Raw genomic sequence first — 11,090 nt, forward strand, 5'->3', positions numbered from 1 at the left:
TTTTTTTTTTTTTTTTTTTTTTTTTTTTTTTTTTCCTTCTCCGGCACCGGATCGCAACCCTCAGTGTTGCCCCCGTACCGGACCGGGGACCGGCAACGGGATCGCAAGCCTCGGTGTTGCTCCCGCGCCTCGCTCAGCCAGTGAGCGGGAGCCGGTCTGTATGTGGGATCCGAACCCTCGGACGGGAGCGCCGCCGCGCTTCCCAAGCGGCGCACTATCCAGTGCGCCACCGGGCCGACCCAACTGCTGAAGATTATTTTTAAGCAAACATTTTGAACAAACTTTGAACCATATAATCAAAATTCTTTTGAGCACTCCTTTTAGAAAAGAATTTTTAAGTATACTTTTGAAGTAAATTATTTGAACTTTATCTAGAAAACACCATCTTCTAAACACTTCAGCCAGACACACATTATTCCATGTTACTGATCCCGAAAAACTTCTGTTATCATCCATCACAAAGTTATTGTAAGTCCTTGACAAGCATTTAGATGATTTTGCCACAAAACCTTCATTTGCTCCTGAAAGCCTGCAGCGCACAGCAAAGGGCAGCTCTGGGGGCAGTGGGCTTCTGCAAGTTTCATTTTAGTCTCTTTAGCAGCCCCTGAAGGGAGCTTGAGGTCTTCAAAGAACCAACTGCTTCCTCCTCCTTCCCATCACATTTCTACTGATGGTAACATTTGGGGGAAGAGCCTCGGTAGAATTCAAATGAACTGAAACCACTGGGGAAGCCTGTCCTATCAGGTGCTATGCTCAGATGGCATCTTACTAGGATCTTGCATTCCACAGGATTCATATATCCAGGACTGACCTATCCTGATCTATAAGCATGCAAATTGTTCACTTTGGCAATAATATTAACTTCTGCAAACAGTTGCAGCTTTCTGGAAGTGCATAGGATAAGTAACAAAACACCAGTGCCCTCTAGAAGTTACTCATAGGGAAAGGCCATCTTAGAAAATCAGAGTCCTGGGCAAAGAGCGCCAAAATCTGTAGGAAATCTCCAACTCTCCCCATGCCCCATCTACCCACCTCCCCTAACTACCTCCTCCGTTCTGGGCTCTCCCAGGCAGCGTGGTATGGGTGTCCAATAAGGACAACACAGCCACTGCATATAGCATATGCACAAGAAATGCTTGTTCCTTGTGAATGACCTTCATAACACATCATCAAGTCACTCTGCCTGAGGACAATTAGTTATTGGAAATTGTAACTGTTGGTCTTGAGGACATTTGATACCAAGAAAAGTTGGTTTTAAAATATCGCTGAGGGGCAAAACCAAAAAATCCACCAACTCCTACACTGATGGTTTAATAGCTTGGCTCTTTACTCTTCTGTGAGACTCAAAGGCAGAGGTGGTATTATGCATATGTGTTTGTGCACAGCACACACACACACACACACACACACACACACACACACACACACACACACACACACAACCCCCCAAGTAGTATGGTAAGAAACACATCTGAAATCAATCCTATTTTCCAGAAGTGCCATCTGTGCCTAAGAACTGTCCCTAAATATTGAAATTGGTACCATTTCCCATTAAAATACATGCCATTTTTAATGCAAATAAATATTTCAAAAATGGTAAGAGAGTTTACATACTGGAACATCTTAAACACTGATAAATGATGCAACCCATGGTAATCAGAGCATGTGCACCTCATGGAAAAAATGAATTTCTAAACCAATTCTAAAGAACTATATCTGACTGCTTTTGGTTTAGCAGGAGTAACAGCCAATCATTTCATTTAAGGGATGGCAAAGTTAGAATATTTTTATTTACCTCATGGGCTGTAGAAACCGAATACATTTCTAGAAAATAAATGAAAAATACTAAATGAAATAGGGACAATAAAGTACAATACCTCATAAGTGACAGCCTAATTAAGTTCTATTTTAAGATGAGTTATACAGAACAAAGTGAGAAAGGACTTTAAAATAACAAAATAATGAGATCTATTTTATTTATTTTGTAATTATGGATTGAAACTGAATTATGAGTCAGAAATTAGGACAGGATTAAAAGATTTGAATTAAAGGTAGAAAATATTTGAATGTTAAAATATTGAAACAATATATCAATCAAATCAACCTAGTCATGGAAGTTTACTTTTACGCATCATTTATCCATAAACTAATGCTAATTAAAAATAAAATTAATCACTCTTATAAAAGAAAAATTCCATCTGATACCAACGACAACACTTTGAATTAGCGGGCCTTGCTTTGGGGTACACTATTTTGTACCTATGTATATATCTGCTAGAAGCATATATGTGATTACAGACCACAGTTTGTCTCTGTGTGTGTGGCAATGGCAATGGAGTGCGGGAGGGCTTACAGCACATGGAAAGGATTTAATAAATATTGAATCAAAGTGAAATTACTTGGGTACGAAGCATAAGCTAAAATTTAGAAGTGAAAATTCTGTGGGTATCTTGAAGAAAATTCATCATACAAATAACTAATGTAGATGCAAACTCAATACATTCACTATTATATGATCCTATAAAACTCTGTAAATGTCCACAACAGTGTCCAAGCCCAGATTCAAACTTCTGACTTTTAGATAACATTTAACATCAGACAGTTTGCTGTCGATGATGCCTTAGCACTTGTGATTTCTTAGCATTTAACATTAGACAGTTTCCTGTTGATGCTAACTTAGCATTTATGATTTTTTGAGCAAGTAAGTCAGGTTCTGTGGTAGATCTTCACATGAATTTATGATTCTAGTGGTTACTGAAAGAACTACCTTGCTAGAAATAAGCTGAGATAACCAGATTTTCCTCTTATCCTCAGTAGGTTCAAGTTTTCTTGCTGCAGAAGCCTCAAAAAGAATAAAGGGAAAAAGAAATTATAGTCTCAGCATCTACAAATGGGTTAAGTTAGTTGTATTCACTGCTTATACAGTCATACCACCACTTGAAGGAATTCTGATAGGCAATCCAGCAAAAGACTGCCATTTTCAAGTAATGTGAAGAGGATTTATTCACTTTGCAAAAAAAGATTCATAATAGAACTCCTTTATAGACCATAATCCCTGACTTTTTGAATAAGCATCTACTTCACAAACATACCTATTACACAAAAGTATATTTATCTTTATAAAAGATGCACTAAGCAACAACTATTTTAGACTTGAAATTCTAGGCTTCACAAAGTTAATGTGTTAAAAACATTACTAGGGATTGCAACAAAAAATAAACACCAGTAGGCACTACAAAAAAATGCCTGCTCAATGTGAATGCATTTACAACTCCTAAGAACACGTCTTCTACGCTCAATCAAATATACTAGGTTTACATATTTAATACAATACTTTCAAATACTTGAGTAATATGAGTCTATTACACACAATTTGTAAGAAAAATTTCTTTTTCTTTTATTACCTACCTAAAAGGTAGGCCTAATATTTATCCAGGACTTGTGTCCATTTACAGTACCTTATATACAAACTTACAGGGATTAAACATCTCAGAGAAAGGGGAGAATTAATTGTACTACAAACCAGGAATGAAGTAGTCACTAAAAATAAACCTTTTTCTTTTATTACCTACCTAAAAGGTAGGCCTAATATTTATCCAGGACTTGTGTCCATTTACAGTACCATATATACAAACTTACAGGGATTAAACATCCCAGAGAAAGGGGAGAATTAATTGTACTACAAACCAGGAATGAAGTAGTCACTAAAAATAAACACTAAATTTGGCATCAATTTAGAAATTAAGACAAAAAAGTAAAATAATTTAATCTCAATGTCTGCAAATTTATTGGCTCATGAGGGGCTAGAACAGATGTCTTCCTGACACTAACTTTTAGGAGAATTATATGTGTTTGTTTATACGTATATGTATGTGTGTATATGGCTCCACCACTTACTCCTCTGTAACTATAGGCAAGTTACTTAACCTCCCATCTCCATATCTGAAGGATAGGGATAATAATGGTGCTTGCTCCCAAAGGGCTGTTGTGAAGATTAAATGAACAAACATATGTCAAGTGCTTAAGATGGTGCCTGGCACATACAAGCCATTAAACTGGCTATTTTGATTGTTACTGAAAGGTCTGATGCCCTTCACTGCTCTGTGCTTCCAGAGCTTCTCTCTATAGTTCACCACCTGGGCTTGCTCCTGCTTGAGCCACATCCCATGCTCCAGCTCTTCCCGAAGGCTCTGTTCTCCACCAAAACACCTCTGTTGCTCAGAACGGTGCTCTTTGGCAATGTTGTCACCCACAACAACAAGCAGAATGGGCACTGATACTTGGGTATCACTCTTCATCTGTGTAACGTGTGCATGGGGTCTTCTGATGATCTAAAGAGGTAATACCAAGAGTTGGGGGCAGGTATATTCCATTCATAGCACTAGGCATCCTCCCACTCTGTGCACAGAATCAAATGTGGCCAAACATTCAACACTAGCACTTTTTCAGTATGAGGGGTGTGGAAATCAGTTTCCGTGGAGGTTTTCAAACTGCTCAAATTCACACCATAAGAGTGTTCTACTTTTTCTGCTAAAAAGCTCGAGCACTATATATTCGGGCTTTCCTTCCATAAACAGTTCACCTAAGTCAATTAAAAATTAGTTCCTTTTCTGTGTCATCTTTAAAAGAAACCAAATGCAACTAAGTTACAGCATCAGCACCATCATGTCCCAATTTCTGTTAACTTTCATCTGATTTTAATAACCACTCCTTCCACCACTATTGCTAAAAATGCTAAACAGTACAGGCATTAGAGTGAGTTAAAACACAAGAAAATAAACTTGGCAGATTTGTAAGAATTTTATCACTGGTCCAGATAGAGATGTAACTAGTCACTATAGGTAGAAAAAACAGCAGGACAATTTAGGATTGTAACCTGAAAATGGAATTTTTGTTTGTTTCTAGTTGTTTTTTTTTTAATTGAACATAGGTGATTGTACATATCTATGGGGTACGGCGTTGAATATCGATACCTGTGTGTGGTATGTGATGAATCGTTTTTTGTGGCTCTTTACCAATTCCTCTCTTACTCCTCTCCCCCTCTAATTGAACATAGGTGATTGTACATATCTATGGGGTACGGCGTTGAATATCGATACCTGTGTGCGGTATGTGATGAATCGTTTTTTGTGGCTCTTTACCAATTCCTCTCTTACTCCTCTCCCCCTCTCTTTTCCTCCTCTGGTAACCTCAATTCTGTTCTCTTATATTGAAAGTTCAATAAATCATTGTGATTGTTGTATCTTTCTTTCTTTATTAAGTTTTTTAGCTCTCACTTATGAGTGAGGACACGTGGTATTTTTCTGTGCCTGGTTTATTTTGCTTAAAATGATTTTCTCTAAATTCATCCATGTTGTTGCAAATGGCAGTATTTCATTCTTTTTATGGTGGAGTAGTATTCCATTGTGTAAATATACATTTTCCTTATCTGGTCATCTGACAATGGACATTCAGTTGGTTCCATATCTTGGCTATTGTAAATAGAGCTGTGATAAACATGGAAGTGCAGGTGTCCCTTCAACATTATGATTTCCATTCGTTTGGGTATGTACTCAGAAGTAGAATTGCTGGATTGTATGGCAGTTTTATGGAAAATGTAATTTTTAATTCAGAAAAATTTACATTGAGTTGTGCACTTAGTGGCCACATATCCTGTAGGACACAGTCCTGTTATGGCTCTGGCCTATAATTGCTGGTGCACCACAGATTAAAGATGACCCATAGAACACTGAATCCTTGTACCCATGTTCTTTCTTGGTCAAGTTCTTGACCCAGTGAAGGAGCTGATGACATTATTATCCTCTAACTGCCCTTTCAGGTGTGAGATTTTAATTGCAGCACCCAGGACTTCGTTCCCACTCACTCAGCACCTCATTCAAACAAGTCAGAGAAGAAACACAATATATTCTTTTCTCACCTGTCTAGAACGAGGTCTGGAGCAAAGATGAGCTTGCCCGGGTGGTCAATTGAGCGCCACATCAGCCCCACCATTAACACCTCCATCCAGCAGCTCTCCAAGAGCCGCACTTGGTCGAACAAGCTGAGCTCCACAAAGCCTGGGGAAAGCAAGGGGTTGTGAGACACACCCACCCTCCTCCTTAGCTCCCTGTTTCTGTAAAAACAGAATGGCAAGTTCTAAAAAGCTAAGAAAACACAAACATGTAGGGAAATAATATTTTAAAGATGTGATTAAATGCTGGTTAAAGGAAGGAAATTTTGAATATAAGGTGTGCAACTCACAGCTTCCAGTCTGGGACCCTTTGTAGAGACAAATACACTTCATTTAGGATTTATAAAAGATTGTTACCTGAGCTCATTTGGCTCCCCAGACAGATGCTACAGAAGAACAGGAAGCCAGAACTGATCTTTGTTAGCTACCTCCTAATAATCCTCTGTACTACTGAGAAAGAGAACACTTGGCTGTCAGTCAGAGGGGCTGCCTGTCTGACCAATCCATGACTGGGACCCGGAGGGTTGTGGGGTGGGGTAGGTGGAGATTGAGGTTGGGATGTCTACAGAGAGCAGTGCCAGCCCCTGCAGAAAGTCAAGGTTTCAACTGAAATGGTTTCTCCAATTGCTTAAAATTTCCCATCCAGTGTTAGGATCATTCTTCTGAGTAGGAATGCTGTCTCTAGTTGATTCCATCCAAAAGAACCAATATAACAACTAGAGCAGGTCTTGATAGCCTAATAGCATGCTTTGGTCAGAAATGCAAAGAAACAAGTAATCTTGAGGGAGGTGAACATTTTAAAAGCAAAGCAAAGAACACTGCCAGGATAAAAGAAGGGGCAGTGTAATATAAATATAGTAACCGAAGGCACAGCCTTGGAGTAAAATGGACTCTGGTTTGAGTCCTAGCTCAGCCTCTTTCTAGCTGGTTATTTAATCTCTTTTTAAGTCTGGGGTTTTTTTGTTTGTTTGTTTTTGTTTTGTTTTGTTTTGTTTTGAGACTGGCCGCACCGCGCTCAGCCAGTGAGTGCTGTGAGCGCACTGATCATCCCTATATAGGATATGAACCCGTGGCGGGAGTGCTGCTGCTCTCCCAGTGCCGCACTCTCCCAAGTGCACCATGGGCCCGGCCTGAAATCTGGGTTTTTTTTAAAAAGGAAAAATGTGGGTAAAAATGCCTACCTCTGAGAATTTTCTACAGGTAGGATCTCTTATCATATTACAGATGAGGAATCTATGGCACAGAGAACACATGTGGTTCAAATCTTTGAATAATTATAATGAAAATCTGTGCAAATAAGAATTTAATAGAGTAATAAATGTAAAGATAGATAAATCCTTTCCAAAGCCACATGCTATACTCAGTTCAGGTTCTTAACAGGTGTACACATTCCAATCTCACCCACAGTTACAGACAATAAGCCTATCCGAGAGAGATCAAATTTTTTATTATTATAGATATTCAACAAGATCAAGATTAGCTATTTTAATATTTTTGGTTTGGACAATGACTATGTATGCAGAGAGGGGACAAAAATCACATCTTCAGACTAAACCTAAGTTTTCTGAAAAACTCAAAATACCAGCCTTGAAGAGGAACTAATGCAGCCTAATAGTTCAGTTTCGTTAGGGCACAAAGAAGCTGCACAGCTTTCAGCAATAATTAATTTCACCACCACTTTCCACATGGAGTCCTGGAAAATAGTGTTTGGAATATATTTAAAGCAAAAGCTAGAAGAAAGTGCATCTCTATTGTCTCCTCTGTGAAAGAGCAGAGAAAATAAAATAATTCAGGCAGAGGTGAAGATGCTAGACAAAACAAAACTGGAAACCAGAAAATCAGGAAGCTCAGAAGGAATGGGCCCAGGCCAAACCAGTGATCCTAAGAGATACTATCACCCTAGGCTGTGGTTCCCACAGCGCTCTACCCCCAACTGCTCTTCACCTGGCTTCTCATTCCCTGCCAGTCTTCACAGTTTGCTTAATGCAGTTGTTGTCGCCAGTGACTTAGAACTTGGAAAGAGACCTCATTTCTTAGACAACTGTAAAGAAATGCATCAAGAAACCTTTTAAGAGGGATGATGGGTTGCTGCTATTCTAGCCTAGAATCCTAAATTCAGTCCTCCACAGAAACACCAACTCAAATGATAATTAGTTGGTAATTTTAGAACAATGCATTACTTCAGGTATATACATGTTATCACAAGCAGGTCTGGGGAAGTGACACCTTTATATGATGGAAGATGCAGGTTCCAAATGACAACTCATGAGTAACTTAAGCCCATTTTTAACTTGATGGCATTCCAGGGTTATTGGCCCATTGATGATTCATAGTACTTCAACTGCTGATTTACACTCTGTCGATACGTATTTGTTTAGGTACATAATACTTATTCTTTTTTTTTTTTTGTCTTTTTCCGTGTCCGGCAACGGATCGCAACCCTCAGTGTCGCCCCCGTACCGGACCGGGACCAGCAACGGGATCGCAACCCTCGGTGTTGCTCCCGCGCCTCGCTCAGCCAGTGAGCGGGAACCGGTCTGTATGTGGGATCCGAACCCTCGGCGGGAGCGCCGCCGCACTTCCCAAGCGGCACACCACAGCAGTGCGCCACCGGGCCGGCCCTACTTATTCTTTCTTTATTGGAACAATATTTTACAAATTTCTACTTAGCACCTGACAAACCTTTCTCTTTCATACTGGTCATACTGCACTCCACCCCATCCCTATCTGACCACACCCTCCTCTCAAAGTAAGGAATCCACAGACGAGGGACAGGTCAGTGTGGGTCCCGTACCCCTTTCTTTGAACTATGTTCCAGGTCCCAGGACCCTAGAATTTATTGCCCAAATGGCTCCAAGCCCAATTCCAGAGCCTGGGTGGATCTCTTCCCTAGGTCCCTTATCCCAGGCCACCCCTTGGCATGAGAGATGGCCAATAGGCAAGAGACTGTAGGAGATGTGGTCACACAGAATGGGGTGTATGCAAGGTGCTGTGGGATGGATCTGAGGGTGTGAAAAGAAGGGAGAAGGAATAGAAATGATTGGGCCATGTACAACTCTTCCTGCACTGCCATGTCTAGTCTAGAACTCAAAAAAAGTCCAAGAATTCTAAACTGGAACAGCCTTCCAGGACGTGTTGAAGCTATCTATATCAAGATTGGAGGAAAAAACATATTTCATTTAAAAGTTACAAATCAAGTTGTCAAACTGTTAAATATTTATACATACTTCGTTGGCCTCCATTTTGTAGTCTTGCCCCATAAATGTTAGAGACAGGTCTTTCTACAAATAAATGGAACACTAAGATTCAGAAGGCCCTACCGGGAATTTTCTTGGCCCAGCTGATCATGTGTACAAGTTCCTTGTCAGCCAGAGTGGTCAGGGACATCATCATGGAGGCCTCAGTGAAGGGCATGCTGGGTCGGCTCACAAGCACGTGGGGCGGCTCCGCCTCAAGGAGGGTGAGCACCAGCTGCTCCGGGTTCAGGGAGCTCAGCAGTAACTCCTTCACTCGGGTCACGTGGCCACCGTTTTTCTTGCCTTTGTTCAGGCAGTGAAGCTGCTCATCAGAACTCCTTCGTCTTCGCACTATGCGGTACCCACACCTTTCCCTCCGGGAGCCTAAAGAGGAAAGCAGATGAAATGTCCTGACCCAGCATTCAAACTCCCCGAGTTGCCAGGGTAAAAATGAAGCAATAATGTCATTGTAAGGCCTGAATGTCTTCTCAGAATGTGTTTCGTAACAGAAGCTTATCTTCTATTTTTTGCTGTCTGTGGCACATGTATCAAAGATTATTACAGTTATGACTATATTAGCAAAATCAAAAACATAACTTTTTAGGAACTTTTTAGGTCTCCATTGCAAGGTCCTCTATGGATACTCATTTCTCTTTTAAAGAGTGCTGACATACCTCAGTTTCCAAACCATCAAATTAGGAATTTCTCTTAAGTAGAAAACAGGAAAAATTAGAACTTCAACACTGATATTTCCAAACAGTTATAAAATAATACACTTTTATAATACAACTTTAAAATGTTTATGTGCATGCATACATGTGTCTGTATTCTTTTTACATAATTACACAAACAATTATATTTCAAATAACAAGCTAATTGAAAAAAACCTGGAAAATAGAAGAAAAACGAATTTTGGCAAAAATTCTTTTAGACTTTTTTATGCTTTTATATTTCATATTTTATAACAAAATTAGGATCACAGTATATATACTATTTTATAACCTGCTTTTTTTCTTTTATTTAAAACATGTCTGGGCTGGCCCGGTGGCACACTGCTACAGTGCGCCGCTTGGGAGCGCGGTGGCGCTCCCGCCAAGGGTTCGGATCCCACATACAGACCGGTTCCCGCTCACTGGCTGAGCGAGGTGTGGGAGCAACACCGAGGTTTGCGATCCCGTTGCCGGTCCTGGTCCAGTATGGGCGCGACACTGAGGGTTGCGATCCGTTGCCGGACACGAAAAAAGACAAAAAAGGAAAAAAAATAAATAAATAAATAAAATAAAATAAAAACATATCATTTTACAACAATTTAAAAATCTAAGTTGCATTTTGTTCTATGAGTACAGCATAATTTATTTAAAGAGTCCTGTGTTAATGGAAATCTAGGTTGGTTATAATTTCTTTGCTAGTATAAATATTGCAATAAAAATACATTTTATACACCAAATTACTCTGTATCCAACTACTTCCTTATAATAAATTCACAGAAGTCAAATTGCTGAACCAAGGCATACATACATTTAAATTTTTGATACATATTGACAGATTTCCCTCCAAAAGTTTTTAAAAATTTATAATCTAAACAAGTTTGACTACCTGTTTTCTCATAATACCATTGGGCATTAAAAATAACTATTAAACTTTGCTAATCTGAAAAGTGATAAAGCAATCTTGTTTTACTCTGTACCTTTTACAAGATTGACTAATATGCTTGCCATTTATATTTCTTTACTGATGAACAGTCTATTTGTTTATTTTGTCTTTTTTTCTCCTAATAATTTATAAAGGCTCTTTACATAATAACAATAGATAACTTTTGGTTATATATATTTTTTAGCTTTGTTTATGGTGTCTTTTGTCATAAGAAGTTTAATACATACTCAAATCTGTCTTTTTGTTTCACA

The 11,090-nt window shown here is 39.3% G+C and overlaps 1 protein-coding gene across 1 annotated transcript in view; it reads right to left on the reverse strand.

Moving 5' to 3' along the window:
• ESR2 (estrogen receptor 2 (ER beta)) overlaps window positions 1-11,090 on the reverse strand; it is an 84,177-nt gene that overhangs the window by 49,081 nt on the left and 24,006 nt on the right. The window contains exons 4-5 of the mRNA XM_008566247.1: window positions 9,271-9,570; window positions 5,918-6,056 (exon numbers count right to left, since the gene is read on the reverse strand). Of these exons, the coding sequence (XP_008564469.1) occupies window positions 5,918-6,056; window positions 9,271-9,570 (439 nt within the window). The remainder of the gene's footprint in view (window positions 1-5,917; window positions 6,057-9,270; window positions 9,571-11,090) is intronic.

The sequence above is a fragment of the Galeopterus variegatus genome, unplaced genomic scaffold (assembly GCF_000696425.1).
Source record: "Galeopterus variegatus unplaced genomic scaffold, G_variegatus-3.0.2 Scaffold231, whole genome shotgun sequence".
In the NCBI taxonomy this organism is placed as follows: domain Eukaryota; kingdom Metazoa; phylum Chordata; class Mammalia; order Dermoptera; family Cynocephalidae; genus Galeopterus; species Galeopterus variegatus.